A 22,038-nucleotide genomic window follows, 5' to 3' on the forward strand; every position below is an offset into this window, starting at 1 on the left:
CATCTTAAGAACTGAGCCTCGAAGACGTTTTAGATTTTATTTAGACTCTAAACTTAGCTGAATTTACTGGTCCATAAATTTTTAGATTTTAGTACTAGCATGCTATCAAGCAATAAATAAAAGAAGTATGAAATAATATATTTCATTGCTCTTTGAGTCCTGATTCCACGTATGAATGATTATTCCCAGATTTAAAGTATAATAATTGTCCCCACTCAAACGCTAAATAGTGTTGCTAGAACTGAAAAATATCATAATAATCTGTGGTAATTTAAATAGAGGTCAGTACTCAGTGTATGGAGGGTAAAGGTAAGGAGAGTCATCTGGGTATATGAAAAAGTGTCGTCAAAATGTATTAAATTAGGATGGCGCCACATTTGCATCAGGGTAACTCTTAAAAGAAGCGCCAAATATAAATATTGTTAGAGTAGGCTTGAAAAATAAACAAGGAAGTATGGAGATACAAGGAAGTAAGGTTATATTTACCACAATATTTTGTACAACGTAAGTTGTTGAAATTCTCAATAATTAACTGCTTTAGTCGATAATGACATTAAATTTTTTAACTCGGCATACTTCAATTCATCTACGATTGCTACATTCATACCATACCCTGTGCATCCACCAGCGCCATTGTGGAGGATTTTTGAACTGTTATTTAGCGCAACAACTGGACACTTTTTCAACTTTTCTCCCATATAAGATGACTCTCCTTACCTCTACCCTCCATAACTCAGTGTGCTGTGTGTTGATCACAGACAAATACTAGTATATAAATGATAACTTTGCCGTTTGGGAAATGGCGTTGCAGGAAAGATATTGACTCCGAAGTAGCTGATTAAGTATATAATTTAGAAAAAAAATCTGGTAGATAGCTCTATAAAGTTCTAATGCAATTATTCTGTACTTTTTATAAAAATGTGGCACGAGGCAAGGAAACAGGAGCGATTGATTCGTGGTATGATAGTTGATTATCGCCGAAGAGCTGAGCGACGCAAGGACTTCTATGAAAAAATTGTTAGTATTTTACTTGTATTTTGTAATAATTGCTAAGATGCATTACAATAATTGGTTGATCATACAAATTTTTTTATAAAATGATATCGATTTTCAGAAAGCAGAACCGACACAGTTTCTACAATTTCACGGAAGAGAATGCAAAATTCATTTAGACCCAGCTGTTGCAGCCGCTGGGGAGGGCCCCGCCATTATGTATGTTAATATTTACGCCTAAATCGTGCCCATCAGTCAGAACAGTGACCCACTTCTGAACATCCTCTTTATTAGGGATATATAGATATTCTAACCATGTCTAACCATGTTTCTCCTAGGTAACGGAATGTATCTGAATACTGCTTTGATGTGCTAATTTAGTATAAGTTGTTAGTTATAATGACTGGGCAGTTGGGTTAACTCGCTCATCAAGGCACAGGGGAACACCAAGAGGCTTAATACCATTCAATTGACACCATACATTGTTGTAGTATAAATTAACTGTAAAGATGATATGGCCTGCCACTCATATTAATCAAAGCTATTATATATTATATAATATATTTACTGATTATTTTTATTAATACCTTACAAGTGTGTAGAATTTCTGTATTTATTTTTCCCAACAGTAGAAATAACTTATTAAATCCCAGAGCCTGTGTTTTATTCTTACATCTATTTCAGTTTTTTACAAATCCTCTGGACACCATTTGTTTTCCTGGGCTAAAAAGTAGTTACTCTCCGTCCTTTTCACTAACTGTGTGCGTGTAATTAGATTAGTTGCTTAGTAAGGGTGGGAAACAAGGACAATCAAACAAAAACACTTTTGCATCTATTATATTAAGTACAGTTGTTACAACAGTTGGTTTAGGAATTAACTGCTTCTTACTATGCTTTTATGATTATTAGAACAAAAACATGTTTTAACCATCCTGTTACACAGTAAAATTCAAAGATAGATTTTGTTCATTTATTTATTGGGTGTAGGCATCCAAGTGTTTTACTTGAATTTGAACCTACAGGGGCAATTGGGATTTGAAGATGTGTCATCTGATAAATAATCAACATGATAAAGTGACAAAACTTGAAGTTAGATTATTAAGTTTAATTTTAATGTAGAGCTACAGGAAATTTTTTGAACAAAGTATAGCAGATCTGCTATAAAATATGTAAACTTGAATCTAAACTTTGTTTAACAGGATGCCTTGGCAGGGTGACAAGAAAAATATGATAGACAGATTTGATGTGCGGGCACATTTAGACTTTATACCTGATGTGAAAATACCTGATATTCCTCCAGAAGATCTGTCTCAAGAGGAGAGGCAGTGTAACTATGAGAGATACAGAATCCTAGCACAGAATGCTTTCCTTGGAATAAGTAAGAATATATTTGATCTAGTATTTACTTGAAAATAAAAGTAGTTGAATATGATGTTATGATTTTTAGTTGTCTTCATTCATTATGCTTACTAGGTCCAGAACAGATGTTAAATATGGTGTAAGTTATATGCTGAGAAAATCGAAACTAAATTGACAGGTCTAAAAGTCCTCCTAAACTATCCTTTTCTAAATCAAAATGAAAATATTTTATATTTGATATATCACCTAGAAATTATAAAATTAAAAATAAAATATTTTTATTTAAAAGGTTTTATTCTTAATTCTAGGTGAAGACAAGTTTCTCCAGCAGCTAGCTATTGAAGAACAATTTGGTGTCACTGTAGAAGAAAAGGAAACACATAAGGAGAAGTTAAGTGAAAAGAAAGGGGCAGGTGCAGCTATAGGATACAATTATAATGATCCTGGGGCTCAACCATCCAGCTATAACGGTAGATTCCGCATTTCTTAAACCCGCTGATGAAGATTTAAGATTTTTGGGTATAAAAGGTGTTTGTTTGAGTGTTTTGGAGTCGTTTTTATGGCACTCAGTATTAATTACAGGCCCAGAAGTCAAAAAGAAAGAGGCTGACGCAAAGGATTCTGATGATGATTCAGATTTGGACATCATTGATGTTGATCTAAGTATTGATGTCAACAAAATGGAGGCTTCACAGGTAAGATAATCTTTTATTATTAATAATTTTAAAAAGCAACAGATAAGCTTGTGCTTCATTGAATAAAAGCAGATTTAAAGGTATATTAAAATAATATTTATAATAAAAATTAATTTGAATTGAATTATTAATTTTTTTTTATCTATGGAAGTAATATTATATGCATTTCTTAAAAAATGGATTGATATTTTCAAGTGTATGTAGAAGTGCAAAGTTGCTATTTACTCATCAATACAAACTTTAACTTGTAATCTTCATAAGAGTCCATACTTAATAATTAAAAAATTTTGAATTTGCTAAATAACTTTTGCTATGAGTAGCAGAAAAAAGCCCCACATATGCTGATGAGAGAAAACGAGACAAACCAAGTTGGCTTTGTACAAATCTGTGATATTTTGGCATTGGTACCAATATAGTAAAAGATAATAATTGTGTTTCCATGAGCTGGTTGCTTTGGTTGCTATAACACCTGCTAGAGTAATGTAGTGCTTGTATGCTCATTGTCCATACACTATTGAATAAAAATTAAAATATAGTGTTTATTTCCTCATTCTTATCAAGTATGAATTAATTAATTGCATTTTAGAATAGCATAATGTAAAAGAGATAATTATTTTAAAGCAAGCCTGGTTTTCGATTTTGATGGTAGTACCGCCACTGGTACTAGGTACTTACAGTTGTACTTTAAATGTTTTCTACAATACAATAACTAATAAGGTAAATAAAATGAGCATAACCGTTAATTCTAGAATTAAAGGTTATAGAGTTATGTTGTTATTTTATAGAGTAAAATCCCAGTTTTTAGACTACAAAAAAGATAACTGATTGCTATTTTCTACACACATTACATATATTATAATATATGTATCATTTCATCTAACAATATTGACAACCATTTTTACAGAATTAATTATTAATATTTTTCAGAATTAATTATTGAATATTTTTATTAAACATTATTCTCTTAATTCATATATCATCCATTTATATATAATGTTTCTTATATATATATGTAGCATAGCAAACACTTATGCACTGGTGAATTGCGAAAAATTGTACCACCTAACTTACTTGCTTTTTCTCTGCGTGTAATACAATATAATACAATAATTCATAATTCATTCCAAAATGTAAAAATAGCTATGAAATTAAAATGGCATACATATAAGAAGTGTCTCATCACAATATGCATTGAGTCGGCCGTTGTGTTTTCAATGCCATAGGGAATCAGGGTCGACTTATTGTTATGTTAATGGTTAAAGGCGGATTTATTTTTATCCGACGTTACGACACGTCCTGCCCGGACGTGATCACTAGCGCTTACATATGTCGAGTTCAGACACATCAGACTATTTTAAATCAGTACACACGGTCAATACAAACCTAGAAAAGGTCGAACGTTTACAATGTTCTATAATTCATCAGATTCCAATTCAGATTTTGAAGAACATTCTATTATGCTGACCACTCTTAGAAGAGAAAGGAAGCGACTACCACATAACTTACCTTATATTTTTTGTGCAAAACTTGCATGTCCTGAACATGGAGCCAACAAACTGTTCAACTATTGTCGTACCCACTCCTAGCACGTTAGTAGTACCAAGATTGCTGTTGGAGTGAAAGAAACATAATAATGCTTACATGCACAGCAACATTTTTGTTTTTACTTTAAAATGAACTAGCGGCGCGTGCAACTAGGATTGTTATATGAGCAAAAACACTAATGCCCGTTTTCACTAACAACGTAAAAGGCAAGTAAGTAACGCGAAATCAAAGAAGATTCCTAGCCTTACCTTTCACCAATCGATTTTACCTAGGCAACTCATAAAACCTAACTTGTGTATGGCACAAGGTGTGGTATTTTGTATTTGTATTATCATAATTTTCGCATAGATTTAAGGTTAAAAGTGTCAGTTTAAGAGTCCCCTAAACTTTAAGATCGCCTTACGTCGTTAGACATCACATAAGAGTTCGTGAAACGTTTTTTTCTCTAGAAATTACCAACATCCCTAGGCTATCTGATTAGACGATTCCTAGGTCTAGTGAAAACGGGCAAAACTTTTCGCCTCTAGATGTTTGTCTTTGTTACTTGGCTCTTGTAAACACGTGTAAATTAAATAATATGGAGTACAGGCTCACGAGTTGAACGCGGTGGGACCACAATTTGGTATGGCGGGCTGTGATCTGTTCTCCTTTCTGACGGGAGACGCGGACGATGCAGAACATCAGAAGCAATTAATGCGAGAGGAGAAAGAGAAGGCCATGTTCTCTGGAAGAAAGAGTAGACGGGAACGTCGCGCACATCGGTAAGTTGATCTAGAATTTTCAGAGGAACCGAAGTTCTACATATTATCTACATAAAACAAGGTTCTAAATATTCTCATTGAGTGGAATTGTAATTTCTTTTGAAAAAAGTTAATGTCTGTAGACTCAACCAAAGTTCTGTTATGATCGAAAAATGTCTGTATTTTATATTTATTTAATATAATAGTTAAGGTTAAATAATTAGTTGCCGAGGGAGCTAGAGGTAACACGGGTGTGACATTTGTTTTTTTGTTTGCATGTGCCAGTATTTTTGTTTTTTTCTCTGTCGCTTTAAAGAGTCTTTGTTTCCGAAGTTTACACTACGAGTACCAGTAGTTAGTGTTAGTTTCTAAACTTACCATATTTCTTATGGTTCTTCACCGATTGGCGCAGTGGGCATTGAAACAGTTCTCTAAAACCAAGGCTGTGGGTTCGATTCCCACAACTGGAAAATGTTTGATGAACATGAATATGTTTCAGTGTCTCGGTTTTTATCTGTATATTGTTAGTGTTTTTGTATATTATTCATAAAATATTCATCAGACATCTAGATGGCGATGTGTGTTTCGTCGTAGTTCAAGTTTTTACTTATCTGTAACAATTACGCAGTTTAACCCAATGATCCGAAATCATCGACAGGGCTGCTTGGAAGCACACCACTCGGCTCTCATCTCTCAGAAGATAGAAAAATTCTAAAGGTTATAAACTGTAAATGTTGAAAACGTGCAATCTGCTGAGAATATGCCTTATGTACCGGTGGTAGAGTCACTACTAACAGTCTGACTTGACGTTTGAAAAATGCTTATAATAATGACAGGAATAAACATTTATTTCAGACTTTTCCATCCATAGATTGTTAGGATGTTAGTAACAATTTTTCCTCAATAACTAATTTAGTTCCGATTAGTTAAAATAGGATAAACTAGACCTACCTATATAAATGAATTTTGTATTTAAAATGTCAAAATAAACCTCTAAATATTCCTCAGGGACAAGAAGCTAGCAACACGTGTTGTAAGCCCACCAAGCTACGCCGCTCCGTCGTCGTTCGCGCCCGCCAGTCGGTCACCTAGTCGCTCGCCGTCCCGAAGCCCGTCACCGGAACACAGCGCTATAGAGTTCATTACCTCCTTTGGTCCAGAGGAGGAGGAAAAGCCACGTGAGTATATCTGTTTTTTGTTTTAAGTTTTAGTTCTTAATTGCACACAAGAATAAGGTTCAAAGCCAACCTATCAGGCTGCATCATCAATCACCATCAGGTGTGATTGCAGTCAAGAGCTTGTCTATAAGCATAAAAACTATATATATAGTATTAAGTATGTTTAATCAGATATAGATCTGGTTTAAAAAAGAAGCCTCGGCCCGGTACACCGTTACAGAAGAAGCAAAACATATATATTTATGTTTACATATTTAAAAAAAAACTCCTGGTTATTACTAATGAACATAAAAAGTAATCATTATTATCTACAAAAAAATCCGCGAGGCGGCTACATGTCTAACTGCTAAGTCTTAATAACCGCTTTTTTGTTACCATTTGTCAAAAACACTGGTACAATCGAAAAATAGTGACATTCCTATTATGATATTGATCCAAATAAATCATTTTATAATTAAGAATGATTATGTACCTGCAAATTTCCCTTTTAAATCATGCAAATTGGACCTGTCGTTTAGAAGTTAGGACGGGTAGAGAAATGGCAAGCCGTCCGGCCGCGTATAGTTTGGAAAAACGGTAGGTGGCGCTGCAATTAGATTCTAGGTTTTTAAAAATATTACAACGGTAATAACCGATTTGGCGCAGACGAAATTGCGCGGGTCGGCCAGTTTTCTTATAAAGCTCTAAATTCTTATAATTGAAAATAATATTTACTTGACAAGTGTTTCTTTACAGCACAACTGTCAAAGCCTTTGTATGCAGATAAACTGAAGCAAAACTTGAAGAAGCCTGATATGTTGTATTCTGAAGCTGTTAGAAAACCAAGACCCCGGTAAGTGCTGTAGTATTGTATATTAAGTGCTAGTAATTTTATTCACAAATCATACATTAGGTATAAGTTTAAAAATATGTTATATTTGTTACTTTATCACGCTAGAAAAACTGAATGGATTTAAATAAAATGTTTCATAGTATAGGACCATGCCCTTTTATAAACAGCAATATTACAAACGCGAAAGTTTGGATGTATATGTTACTCAATCTCGTCCGAACAACTGATCGGATCTGGATGAAATTTGGCACAGTTAGATTAGAGTTAGAGCACTAAGCTTACTTTTAACCCGGAAAGACTCACAGAGCAAGAGTTCGACATGTTTTTTTTGCACCAAGTTCAGGGGTCTCAGAATTAGGCATATGAATCAGAATTTACACGCGAACGAAGTCTCGGGCAAAAACTAGTGATAAATTTATCAACCGAAAAAGTGCCTGGCGGCAACGGAGAATAACCACGCTGAGGGCGAAAATGATGCCCATTTTTTGATGGACAATAATATAATTCCTAACAATTCGCAAGTCCCAAGAATTTTCTAATATTTATCAACCATTCGCTATACTATTTTTCATTCGTTAGATCCATTATTGATTTTAACTTTTAACATATATCCTGTGCAACAATAACACTTAATTATTAAAACCAAATCTATTCCTTAGCTAAACCGATTGAAAAGTCATCCTTAACTATTGTGTGACTTGTGTTCTAAAATGATCAGCGGAACATATGTGTTTCGTTTGTAGGTCAAAATCGATCGACCTGACGCGTCCTAAAATCGGTCCTCGTGGACCGAACTCAGTTTCCCGCTCCGCATCGCGATCGAGGTCAAGGTCAAAGTCGCACTCGTCGAGGTCGAGGTCACGCTCCAGATCATCCAGGTCGCGCTCCAAATCCTTCGCCCCATATAGACGGACAAGGTCGCGATCGAGGTCGAGGTCGCGTCCCCCAAATTACAGGAGACGATCTCGGAGCCGTCTTTCCAAGTTAGTATAATTTCGTATGAATATAACAGTTCAAGTTCTGATTCCTACAAACAAATATACTTGATTGTATACTGTAAGTATTTACAACTTTAGGTTTTACTGTTTATTAAATTTAACGTTTCAGCTTAGCACATATCTTGCATTGTTTATATTTAGACTGTGTTTTAGTTACTACTATTGTTTTGTGCAGTATGTTAAATGTATTCGAAATTATATTTGTATATTTCTAGCAATAATTAATTACTGCTTATTTTTCTAATTTTTTGACCGTTACCATACTGTAACGATTGTATTTGGAGCGATAAAGTAATTTTTGGGTTTCAATGATTAATCGCTTAGTAACTGCATGCAGTATGTGTTGTTAGTGAGAATGCAATTTGAATAGTTATACATTTTGTATTGTATTGTAATTGTAATTAATAGTGTGATTTCCTGTCCACAGTCTTGCTAGTGGCTATGCAAACCATAATAGATCCAGGTCAATTTCATTTGAAAGGTAAGCTTGTACTGCTTTTGATGTGCCCATAAACGGACAGCTACAGCGACATGTAATTTTAAATTTTATGGTATTATTGTACTAAAATGATTGTGTTTTAACAGTAACGAAAAGAGTGCGGCTCAGAAAAAGGCGGTTCCAAGATATTACGGGCGGCGAAAGGAGGATAAGTCGTCGAGCGAATTGTCCTTAGACTCTGATTCCAGCGATTCACCTGATGATGAAAAAAATAAGTAAGTTAATATTATGTATTTTAAGTATGTAATAATAAAACCCTGCTTTGCTTCTGACTAAAAATGTTTTGTATATGTATTTTTCTTTTATTCCGTAACAGCTAATTTAAAGAATACTTTTACCCTGGTTATACAATGTGTAACGAAATTACGAAATACTGTTGAAGGGTGCATAAGTATTCATTACTTATAGTAATCACCCTGTAAAAGTATTAAATCAGAAGAAGTTTATTTATTTTTCCATACAAACTAATTCAAAACATTCTAAATGACAACCCTATGTAAGATGAAAGACCGACACGTGCACAGTACCTACGCTACACGACACGTATCTAATAAGGTGGCAGGAGCCCCTTGATTTTACTTTTGCATGTGTTGTGAGGGCCGTATCGACTTTCTTTAAATACAAACTATTAGCGTTTCGGTTTTACGGATAAGTCTAGAAGAAAGTAAATAATGTACTCTAAAGCCCCTGAAATATTATTTCGGCTTTCATTTACACGTTGCATAAACCCTTTTTGGGGTGGTGTGTTGCATAAATAAAAGTATCATATGGACAAAAGTCCATAATGTTACTTATTCGTTTATTTCTTTGTTACTTATTGTACATTTGTATGGTTCGGCTTAGCTACTGAACCGATCTTGATGAAGTTTGTCACATAAATAACATTTTAGCCTAAGAACATACAGAATCATACCTAAAGCCACTCATATTTTCAGCTAATTTTAATTAACATGGCCCATAGTGATTATATCATTGCAATCAACAATTTAACTTCACTAAAATTTTGTTTTAATCCACATTACAGGTCAGCGGTGGGCAATAAATCAAACACAAACCAGAATCAGTTACGATTGTCTGGATCCAGCGCCAAAGTCAGTAAGAATCATTTGTTGTTGAACTGTACGCTTGTATAGCACAAATAGTTAACCCATAGTTTAAAACTTTACAGACAAACCAAGTATTTATTAGTAAATTAAAGATTATTTATTTTGAGCAACAACCCCAATTATATTAGTACTAATTAATATTAATTCAATGTAAGAAATTATTAAGGGTCACTACAGACCACAGGTTTTCAATCGCCTGATAGTATAGTTTGTTGCTTAAATACACGTGAAGATCTAAACGCAAATTCAACGATTTTAATAATCTGCTCATAGAAGTTATTTACAATCCATCCAATTCCAACATCGAATAATAACATATGAGACTGTTATCGGTTCACGTACAACTGATGAGGCGACAGCAATAGTGAAAATGTTTGCATATAACCACCTGCACTTACCTGCGACTTGTGCATTAAGGATTCTACACACCAAACCCGTCGACTTCCCGATAACTGGCTTTCTCAGCGGCTTTATTTTAAGATAATCTTGTTGTGAACTAGCGCCCTTAAAATCATTCCGCTGTCATGAAAGTGGTATTATATTTTCACGACTAGGGGACTTAGTCGCTCGACGATTTCGGAAGTTTCTGATTTTGTCCCGACGACAAAATTTTCTAACTTTTAACAAGTTGTGATATCGCCGACAACAAAGCCTCCCGGCGTAACGGCGGCTTGGATGTGTAGACTCTTTCGTGTGTATAGTACGCACAACCTAAGTTGGCTGGTCTATAATAAGTCTTATGCGCTGCGATTATATAGTTCTTAGGAATTTTATATTAATTGTATATAAGCCTTAATGACCTGCCAATTAATTAAGATAGTATGTACCAACATATGAAACGATTGATAAAATCGGTCTTCGTCGCGATCGCAGGTCATTGTAAACTATCAACAACATATTTTGACTCCTTTTATCGGTTTTATCTACAGATGTTTGTTTTATACAAACAGTTTTAGAAAATTCTTTTTTAACCACTGATGTAATTTTACAACCATACAATTGTTATACCTAACTGTCTGAGTTTGGCTTGGTGTCAAATTGTTTTTTTTATTCTCAATGCTAAGATTTAGTGATCCTGAAAAAAAACTCGATCCATAAATTTCAACAAAATCGTTTTAAGACGTTTCCAAAAAGAAAATGAAAGAGAGTGTCTTTCTGATTCGTAGTAAACGGGTCACAGATTTCAATTGAATAAAAATGTTTTAATTTCAGTTTGACCACCCTCCCAAAATTTCCAAAATACATTTTGTTAATTAGGTAAAGCAATATATTTTGAAGTAAGTTTAATAAAGATAATTTAGTATAGATTTATTTAATGAAACGTTTTAATATCAGAATATAAAACAGCGGATGTAATTGTGATAATTAGACTTAATAATGCTTTATAACTCACAATTTCACAAAAAAGTTCTCACTCATAACATTTTTTTGTAATATTTCGTGGAATTAACAGAAATATTTTTCCAGGGCCCGTCGCGGGAGACAATATCAATGAAAGAAAAGTTAAAAAGGAAAATGCAGGCACAGTTATCCAGGCAATGTGAGTTTTCTTAAAAAATACATTTTAGAATATACTTGATGTCTAGTTTTACATGCTGGTTCAAAAATGAGAAATCTCTGTCTGCACGGCTAGCATGTGCAGTAGACAATTTTCTCCCAGAGGAAAGGATAAGAATTTACTTCTTCTTTCTTTCTCCTGCCACAGCTTTATCAACTCTCAGAGCACTGGCGCACAAGTGGAAAAATATCCAAATAATACATTTGTAATAATAAACGGGGGTAAACTTCTCTTATTCCATGTTCCCGTGTTTTAGCAGGTGGACACGTCCTATCCCTTGTCAAGGTTGATGTTTTGTATCAAATATTTTGGTAAGTTTTGCATAAAGTTCATGTTCCCTATATTGGTTTTGAGTATTGTATTTGTAGTTTATGTATTTTTTTATCAGCAGAAACAATAAATATAAAATATATGGTCAGCAGCAATGCTTGCTGATTTCTGTTGGTCAATTCGCCGAGAAACTCCAATAGAAACGATGAAAAGGAAAAAAAGCTACAAAATAACAAATTTTCTCACCATATAATGAGATAGCTGACTGATTCATTTTGTTCATTGTTCATTTTGTGACTAGGATTTTTCAATGTAAAACTTAGACTGTAATATTTATTCATTTCGTTATAATAATTGATGTTTTAATAATATTATTTGTTAATTAAATAAATAATGGAAATCTACGTGTGGTACTTAATTGTATGTCAGATTCCGTGTTAAGAGCACAAAATATGAAGAATTCATGCATGAAAACAAGAAGGAAAAAAAAAAAGCTTTTTTTGCAGACCAGTGTTATTAGCGGACTCAAACTACGTGTTATGCTCTAGTGCATGAGTTAACCGAATGTGATTACAAAATAAAAATGAAATTTATGGAAAAAATGGAAAATGTTTAAATTAGGAAAAAATATAAGGTTATTCATTGAAAATAGGATAATACAGACATAAAATGGCAACAATCATTGAATAGTTAGATTATGTAAGTTGCCTAGTAAAAATCGATTGATGTAAGTTAAATAAATGTATGCCTAATCTTCTTTGAATGGGCGTTGCTTATTAGGCGTAAGCTGTGATAGCACATTGGGCAGGAGCTCAACTTCCCTTTCGGGGTGCCGAGTTCGCATCCCAGCATGCAACTCTAACTTTTCTAAGTTATGTGTGTTTTAAGTAACGAAAATATCACTTGCTTCAACAGTGAAGGAAAACATCGTGAGGAAACCTGCATGCCTAAGAGTTCTACATAATGTTCTCAAAGGTATGTGTGGAGTCCACCAATCCGCAAATAGGCCAGCGTGGTGGACTACGGCCTTAACTCCCCTTATGATCGTGGAAGGGGAGCCGTGCTCGGTAGTGGGCCGGTGATGATGATGATTTAGGCATTGCTTTGTTCGTCGACAGTGAAAACAGGCATTAGATTACTTTCTTAGATATCTATCTATCTATATATATATTCTCAGTTAGTAATTGTTCTTCTTCGTTTCAGTGCGCGCAGACAAGCGGGCTGAGGCAGAGCGTTTGGAGCGAGAGTCGCGCAAGCAGGCGCGGCGCGATGAAGAGATGCGGGAACTGGCCATCAAACTGCGTCGCAAGTCCGTACACTTATAAATAAATAAATAATTATATTACGAAAGTACACACTTCGCCATCTAGCCCTAAAGTAAGCGTAGTGTTATGGGTACTAAGATGACTGATGAATATTTCTGAATAATATACATAAATACTTATTGTATACAGATAAACACCGAGACACCGAATAAACATTCATGTTCAACACACAAACATTTTTTAGGTGTGGTAATCTCGGACTCAGAAAGCAGGGTCACTGCCCAGTGGGACTAAAAGTACTAAATTAAGTTAAAGCAATGCCGGTACTGCGTAGTTCCAACTTTCGTGCCAAAAACTACAACATTTCAAGTTTTCGTTAAACCCTGAAATCTTGTAGTTGGTAATACCCAAGTTATCTATATCTACCCTCCAGGATCAACGATACCTGTAACGTTTCATTCTAGTAAACAAAACCATCGGTGGTCAAGTCAGCAGAAAGAAAAATTTAAGGTCCATGTAACGTGTCGTGAATAGTGGTCTTTAACTTTTAGTACTTTAATGAAGCGTACAGAATGCCAAGTGTGAGATTTTCTACTACGTTTAATTATTCGATCGTGTGAAAATTAACTTAGATTTATTTGGTATCGAAGCGCCATCTAGTGACAGTACGGTTTCACATAAACGTAACTAGATAATCGTAGCTCCTTCGATACCATATAAATCTTAGTTAATTTACACGATATTAAATAAGTAAACTTTGGTAGAAAATCTCACTCCTTCTGTTTCATAAAAAATGTAAATGAAGTATACGGTCAATGAAGTATACGGTTTAATAAAGAATTTTTATTTCAGACAACGTGAAATGAGACATCAGCGTTGTCGTCGTTCCAGCGAGGAAGATTCCGACAGAAGTCGCAGCGGCTCTTCTTCAAGGTTAATGATTTTTTATGTGTCCCATTATTCTGGTCTACCAAAATCTTTCATGGAAAGTGTGGATCTCATCCAACAATATAATATTTTTTATTTAGTCAAAGCAAGTAAAAAAAAATATATACGACATCTAGGAAAGAAACAATAGTAACAAGTAGTGCTGTACAATTTGGCCGTTTAAACCGGCCATAAAATTTAACCAGGTTAATTAGTTCAGCAGCCAACTAATTAACTTAAACTAACCAGTTAAATTAATTATTAATATGTATTGAACTATTTTTTTTAGAAAACTATTCTCAAATATATTTTAATTTATTGGCATTGATTCTCCTGTGATAAATTGAAATAAGTATTGTTTTTTCTTATCCCATTATTTTTAATTTTAATGCTTCTATGATGAAATTTGTTTCTACAGACAATCTCCGCACTCAGAGAAGAAGAGAGATGCCCGAAGTCGTTCAAAAAGCAAGCCACCGCAAGAAAAACCTATACCTGTCTGGGATGTCCATAAAGAACCTTCTCCACCACCATACAAACCTAAACTTCCTGAAATGGGAGCAATCCAGTATTTAACCAAAAAGAGAATTCCAGAGAGCTCAGAGGGTTATTTCAGAGATACCAGAATCGATGACAATAGAGAACAAGGCTCTCAGAATAGATACGATAAATACCCGAACCGTGAGCCTGGAAGATATAGTGATAACTTTGCCTATGAACGTACCAGTAGATTTGACCAGGACAGGCACCTTCCACCCAATATGAGACGCCAGCTCAGCCAAAGAGGGGGCTATAGGAACCAATATGTTAGGGATTCTGAACAAAATTATGGCGACAACTCCCGATATCGCGATCCCGAACACAGTTACGGTGATGGCCCCTCTAACCGCTATCGAGAGAACAAAGATTACGGTGACGGCCCATCAGGGCGCCATCGAGATTCTGAGCAAAATTATGGCATGGATGGGCCATCGTCTGGCAGATATCGCTCTGGACAAAATTATGGCGAGGGTCCCTCGAGCAGGTATAGAAACGACCAAGACAGACAATCGAATAATTACAGAAACAAAGTTAAGCTTGTAGATTACTAAGTTAAATAGATTATCGCCAAATTAGTATGGTTATGTATCATAATTAGATAAGTGTAATGTAATTATTATTAATAAAACATTATGTGCTGATGCAGAGTTTAATTTTATATTTTCTATTTACAAAAATATACATTTTAACAAAAATAAAAGCTTTATTAATTATGATTATGCTATACAGGCTAGACATTCTTATATTCTATTAAATTTCCTTGAAAAATAATTAACTATACATAATTTTAGCTATGTTGTATGAATAATATATATTTTTTAATTCAAAAACGTTACAGTAAATGGTTTCCTTTAAAATAGATACATACATTTATTACTGACTATATTATAATAGTAGGTTCTTTAGTCGATTATTTTATTAAAGCTATGTAAATTAAGGTGCTCCCACAAAGGAGTTATAATTGTAATAATATTAAATATTATTTAATTGATTACATAACAAAAATAAAACAAAGCGTAAGCGTATTTTTGTTGTGTAGTTAATTAAATGTTGTGTTGTATATTATATATTTATAACCGCTGTGTGGAAGCACAATTACAATTATAATTAAACTTAATATTTGGCATTACGTTATTGAAAAATAACAAAGAATTATCAAAAATAAGGAAATGGTATTAACCCCACAAGGGACAACCGCATCAAATCAAATCCAATAAATCTTAATAAAAAGGGGGGACAAAATTGATACTTACAATGTATGTAAGTAGAAAATAGGCTATTATAGTCGTAAAAATGTAATAGGCCCGTTTTGACATTTGTGCCAGACCATAGAATGTAACTTGGAACGAAACTGAAAGAAACAATAAAATAAAAATCAATTACATAAAGTGTTTTAAAAAATTCGTAATTTTTTTGGGACGTTAAATAATATGAATGAATATATCGCGAGTATTCTATTTGCGCTTACTTTATAGTAGCATGCAATTTATAATTGTTGCGAAACGTTTCGAAAACAGTTACGTTCTCAGTCTTTTTTTTTATTCTAGAGTTGTAACCATTTTTTTCTGAATATCGAAAGCTGCCTCGCTTGGTTCTCAAAGCCGCAAATAAAATTTTGAATTGACGACACTGGGTTCTAAATAATGAGTCTGAGTTGATGAATCTGACCAAGCGGCAAATGAATGAAGCGTCCCCGCGCGCACTGTGCAGTTTTTCGTTCCCCATCTTGTAAAGTTGACTGTGCGCTCGTTTAAGTTTGATATATACTGTTTACTATTTCGTTAACTTTTGCTCTTCTACTTTGGATATTGATTTAAACATAGTGATTTGACTCGATTTTTGTGTTTGTTTTTGTATAGTACGAACTCTGTTTCAACATGTATAATTTTTGTAAAAAAGAACTAAATTATTTTTTCCGAGCCAAGGTCAGCCTTTGGTTAAATCAAATGACTTCACTTGGAGTAGATTAACTATGGGTTTTGCTTTGTAAGAAATAACCTTAAAGATTAAGGACTTAAAATGGACTCATAATCGCGCTGTAATGACAATGTAAGGTATCGCTATTGTAACGAAATATACTTGTTGGCGTGTTTTATAACAGCTTATAGTTAATTATTATATGATAAAAAATAGTCAAATGCTCTAATATGTATATCTCTTGCTTATGTTATATGGTACAGATGGTACAGTCCACCAAATCACACTTGGCCAGCGTGGTGGACCACCGTCTCAACCCGTTCTCATTGTGAAAGGAGACCTGTATTGGCCCGGTAATTGTTTTATATGATGAAGATGAAGATGATGTTGATATGGCTATAGCAAATTTTGTCACCTCTTAATAGAAAGATTGACTCATAATGTAAAAAAGAAATCAATCACTAAGCGTATCCACATCAATGTCTTCATTGTCATCAGGAGCCGTGGAGTCGGGGTCCCGACCGGACGCCGGGCCCAATCCCGCTCGCCCTTCCTTCGTGTGCCGCCATTTCATTCGACGGTTCTGGAACCATACTTTCACCTGAAGAAAAACAGGAAAATTAAAATTTGGAATTCATGACAAAACTAAACTTTCCCAGCGGGCTTAAAACATCATCACCATCACCATTATTAACCCATTCCCGGCTCATTACAGGTAGCGTATCTCCTCTCAAAATGAGAAGGGTTAGTGCCAAAGTTCACCACGCTGGCCAAGTGCGGACTAATAGACTTTACACACCTTTGAGAACGTTATAAAGAACTCAGGCGTGCCGGTTTCCTCACAGTGTTTTCCTTCATCGTTGATGCAAGTGAATCAAAAAGTTAAAGGTGCATGCCGGATTCGAACTTGGTTCCCCTCGAAAGGAAGCCGAATCACCGCTTTTTTTAGCCAACCAAATCTTGAAATGATTGAGAAACATAATAAGTACGACAAATAAGAGAGAATACGATAAAGGTAACACTTGAATAAGCCTAGGTTCCTACTTGTGAAATACCAGTCAAAATAGATCAAGCCGTTACAAAGGGCTATTCAGTAAAGAGCATAATGTCACGTTACCTGAGCGTCGGTCAATCCGAGAGTAGCAGCCAATTGGCGCCTATCTGGCTTAGTGATGTACTTTTGTATCTGGAACCTTCTCTCCAGGCCTTTACGCTGCAGGTTACTGAAGACTGCCCGAGACCAGGAACGTTTTCTTTTGCCGGTCGAGGAGACATCACAACGAGGCGCAGTGGATTGTGTAGGGGACGATGTTGGTAAAGGCAACCGGTAGACAGCTGTAAACGATGGTAAGTGAAACTGGTTATTTACGTGCTACGATTAAGTATCGTCGCTTAGCTATCAATACCGCGCAAGTCGAATTAGTATAGTTTTTTTGTAGATATAATAAACATCTCTCTCATAAACTTATACTTACAAAAATTAGCGACCTGTCCTGGCTTCGAAAGGGTGCAATGTAGAAACTTATATGGGGTAAGGTCGTAAGGTTCGCAATGTTAGTGCACAAAATATGTATGTTCATCACATTACAAATATTTGAATTTCCGTAGGTATTTTTGTCTCCTATAATTGCGTGTTAACTACATATGAACCTTTCTCTTGAATCACTCTATCAATTGCTGAAAGTGCATTAGAGTTTCATTGCGACATTAAAAAGTACAAACAGCGACAGACTTTAGTTTATACCTACTATGTACAGAAATGTTATGGTAAACCAGTCTATAATAAAAAATAGTTTTTCTAGCAATATTAATATGTTTGTTAGACACCTACCGCGGTTATTGCGGTCCTTTACAAATCCCATAGGACCCGTTTGTTTTCCTGTGATAAAAGTAGCCTATGTTACTCTGCGCTTTTTCAACTAACTCTTTATCAAAAACCAAATTGGTTTGGTTGCTTTGTTAGAGAGTTCTTTTGACGACAAATACTTTTCGACGTTAACAAGGAGAAGCAATCAAAAATTGGATTTATTATTGCATAATTGCGATCATAGAAGCGATGTAGGCCTTCGTTTTACTTTCGGGGGGCCCAGTTTGAATCCCTGCACGCACCTCTTCAAACGAACTTTTCAAAGTTATGCGCGTTTTAAGCAATTAAAATAACACTTGTTTCAACGGTGAAGGAAAACATCGCGATGAAATCTGCATGCCTGAGAGTTCTCCAAAATGTTCCCAAATGTGTGTGGTGTCCACCAATCCGCACAAGGGCAGCGTGGTGGACTTCGGCCTTAACCCTTCACACCCTTGCCTTGTAGTGGGCCGGTAGTGGGTTGATATTATGATAATGACGATGATAGATTATTGCATACTATGGTAAAAGCAAGGCGGAGGACCGTGTGGCGGCGTGCTCTTGGGAAAGTCTATGACCAACAGTGGACGCTTGTGGGCTGACGATGACGATGATAATTATGCTAAGAGTGTATTTTTCTAGGTAGGTATGTGATGAACTTTGATAATAATTGTTAGCTAAGCTACGATATCGAATCATTTCGCAACAAATAACATCTGGCAACGCTAGGACCTTCACGTGAGAACAGCCTCTATTATAAAATTGTTGACTGCCTGTTCGTCCAAGCTAAACTTTGATGCGCGACTTTCTCAGGCTTTAGAAGATTATACATAGATGAGTGACTGGGACTGAAAGGGACCTGAACAAATGTACGTAAGTCCTATGTTTTTGAAGGTGACATTAAAGTCTGATTTCAGATTTTGAGTACAATTATTTTCAACCCATTCCTCTCCTGATATCGATAAAGCGTACCTTACGCCTTAAAATTAAAACGAAATAGTTATGTGTGTAAAATAATTCTGTCACGTTAGTACCTCTTTAATAAAAGTTATCTATATATTTGTCTTTGATAATTATTTATCTACAAATGTATCGACGATATACATATGGCTACCTACCTCTTACAAATAGGTCACAGTAACGCAGATTATTTAAAAAATATTTTCATCAATATTTTCATTTGTCATCAATAGACATTCAATATTAATCGTAACAAAGTTGTACAGAGTCGACTTATACTATTCTTTCTACCCCTTAGTTCCCATGGAATCATTAAATAATACTAAACAAATGAGCTATGATCAAACGGAAGAGTTCATTCTATCAAATATATGATATCCCTAGCCTTCCTGTAGTACGTACGAGTATCTATAAAATAAAAACACACACAAACACACAAAATCTAGTGGAACATTTGTATAATTACTGTACTATAACTCGGAGGTGGGCGGTGGTACATGCAGCACAGTTTTTACTATTGCAGTGCCACCCTTGCTAGTATTTTAAGTGCCATTGTAACTGTTCCAAATAAAGATTTATTATTATTATTATTAAACAGCCTAGACGAAGCATAGCCGGGTATGTACAGCTATTGGAAATAATAAAATCTTAGTAACTGAATAAATAATAGGTATCTAGGTATAACAGAATCAATAATAGGCAGGTAATAATAGAATTCCTTATATAGGCCTAGCAAATATTAATTTTACAGATATAAAAGATTTTATAGATTCGTATTCAGTATGAATTTTATCTTTTAACTTAGAAACATAGTTACTTAGCTGTTTCTAAATAGGCTTTTACAAACGGACTTTGATAGGAAACTGATCCAATACCACCCATGGGAATAGTATTTTACCTCAATACATCTTAAGGCACATTTTACACAGAGTTTTTATATACTTATATGAATGCTAATTACAGGCATAATATAATAATAATTCCTTTATTTGCAAGATTGCAGGTGTACAGAGTAAGATCTTATTAAAATAAAGTAAATCCCAAGCCTATCAACCATCCATGCAAATGTTTATATAAAAAAGTTAGAATTGTTATTGAAATTAAATTGTATACAATAAGAATATTTAAATCCATCACTTGTCAACCTTTCACAATTACAATAACAAAATTAAATTTATTGTTTAGAATTACAGATCAATTTAGTTTAAAAAATTAAATTTACTATTGTCACTTAATACCAATTAGTCTAGTGTTATATACTTAGATACCTTAAGATAATCGTTTATGGAATAAAAACATTTATCTAGGAACCAGATGAATAATCGCTTTCTAAATAGTAGGTGTAATGTCATCTTTTTAAGTCAACTTGTAGCTCATTGTAAAGTTTGATACACATTGCATCACTACTTTTTGTGAAGTGGGAACTCTTTGGCGGGTGTTTAATCACAAGTCGATCTAGATTTCTTTTCCTTCTCGGGTAGGCCTCAGAAAGTTCTGTGAATAGGTGTTCCATGACTTTTTACTAAAAAATATTTCATAGATGTACAAGTAGGGAAGTGTCGATATAGTTAATTTTATAAAATATGGCCGACAAGAATCTACATACGAATTAGTTAGGTACGAGTCTTATTCGGTAAATTGGACCCGGTCACACCGATGTCACCTATTAGTAGGACCTCGGTAGGTATACCACTAGGTATATACTCGTGGTCCTACTGGGCTAGAGGTAATATTGCCATAGCCATTTATCTACTTTATGCCTACCCTGGACAAAACCCTGTGCACGCAACCCTGTGCACTGTATGCAACTCAGAAGAGTTATAGATAAGATTGACAGTAAACAATTTTCACTTTACCCCATAATCTCTTTCACTACGGATAGTGGAACCTACTGAACTTTCCATATTTACCTAACGATGGTACCTAGACTTGAATTTTGAACGGCCATCGATTTTATTTACCAAGTGTTACTGGTGGACTCGAAGGGAATGCAGGAAAGAAGAATGGGTTTAAGTCCAGTAGGTACCCTCAGCAATTAAGTTTTCGATGACGAGCAATCGGTAGAAATACTTGCAGGCATTCCAAATTTATTAAGTATTCCATAGGTGCACCGTGCAGGTACCTTTATTGAATGGTGTAAACTCACCGGAGGTAGGCCTCAATGCCGGATGCAAGTGTGCATAAGGCAGAGGCAGTTGTAATTGCAGGAGGGGAGGTTCATCCCTGCAACACCTATACAGAGCGGCCACGCAACCCGCACAGGGTGGCTCCTGCGCACGCATGTCCACTGGAGCACTTGAGGAAGTATCATTATTCCCTAGTATACTGTCCACACTGAACTTCAACTTAGACGTGTTCACGTCTCCACTTATAGACGTCATGAGTTCATAACAATAAAAAAAACATAAAAAACAACGTACACCGCACCGTCTTGTTCGAGTGTAACTTAATAACTAAGCTTTCCGCGTTATCAACACGGACGCTGCGCAGGCGCCGATGAAAGGCGTGGCTAACATAATCAAGGGAAACCCTCATTGGCCAGAGCATACTGGGCGTTGTGAACGTGCAATGGAGTGCTTTTGGATACTGAACGAAGTGATGCTACAAACAGTGCAGTTGTTTACAATAAACTGACTCTTTAATGTGTTTTATATGGCTTTGCAAGTTCAATTTAATTTTATTACTGCTAAGCTTGCGTCATCTGTTAGTGGGGGTAAAATGTGTAGGTATCTACACAGTAAATTCGATTCCATTTACGATTACACCTCATAAATGTTATTGATTATAATTCCAATACTATAACGATATTA

The 22,038-nt window shown here is 35.0% G+C and overlaps 2 protein-coding genes across 3 annotated transcripts; one reads left to right on the top strand and one right to left on the bottom strand.

The window, feature by feature from the left end:
• The first annotated feature begins 765 nt into the window (after positions 1-765).
• On the top strand, positions 766-15,146 carry LOC120631411 (CLK4-associating serine/arginine rich protein). Of its 2 annotated transcripts, XM_039900982.1 has the most exons (16): positions 766-1,017; positions 1,115-1,212; positions 2,193-2,371; positions 2,661-2,822; positions 2,935-3,047; positions 5,181-5,353; positions 6,341-6,510; positions 7,246-7,342; positions 8,086-8,325; positions 8,768-8,821; positions 8,926-9,054; positions 9,864-9,930; positions 11,413-11,485; positions 12,977-13,082; positions 13,891-13,971; positions 14,384-15,146. In XM_039900982.1, exons 1-16 carry the CDS (start codon positions 919-921, stop codon positions 15,054-15,056), a joined length of 2,514 nt encoding a protein of 837 aa, XP_039756916.1. In that variant the 5' UTR covers positions 766-918; the 3' UTR covers positions 15,057-15,146. The 2 variants fall into 2 exon arrangements, with proteins under 2 accessions (XP_039756916.1, XP_039756917.1); XM_039900983.1 differs by lacking the exon at positions 8,768-8,821.
• Positions 15,147-16,833: 1,687 nt separating this feature from the next.
• LOC120631683 (H2.0-like homeobox protein) lies at positions 16,834-21,638 on the bottom strand. The gene is made up of 3 exons (XM_039901351.1): positions 21,375-21,638; positions 17,540-17,757; positions 16,834-17,023 (listed from the first exon to the last, which is right to left on the bottom strand). Exons 1-3 carry the CDS (start codon positions 21,607-21,609, stop codon positions 16,877-16,879), a joined length of 600 nt encoding a protein of 199 aa, XP_039757285.1. The 5' UTR covers positions 21,610-21,638; the 3' UTR covers positions 16,834-16,876.
• Between the last annotated feature and the right edge of the window lie 400 nt (positions 21,639-22,038).

This window comes from Pararge aegeria, chromosome 18 (genome assembly GCF_905163445.1).
Source record: "Pararge aegeria chromosome 18, ilParAegt1.1, whole genome shotgun sequence".
Classification (NCBI taxonomy): Eukaryota; Metazoa; Arthropoda; class Insecta; order Lepidoptera; family Nymphalidae; genus Pararge; species Pararge aegeria.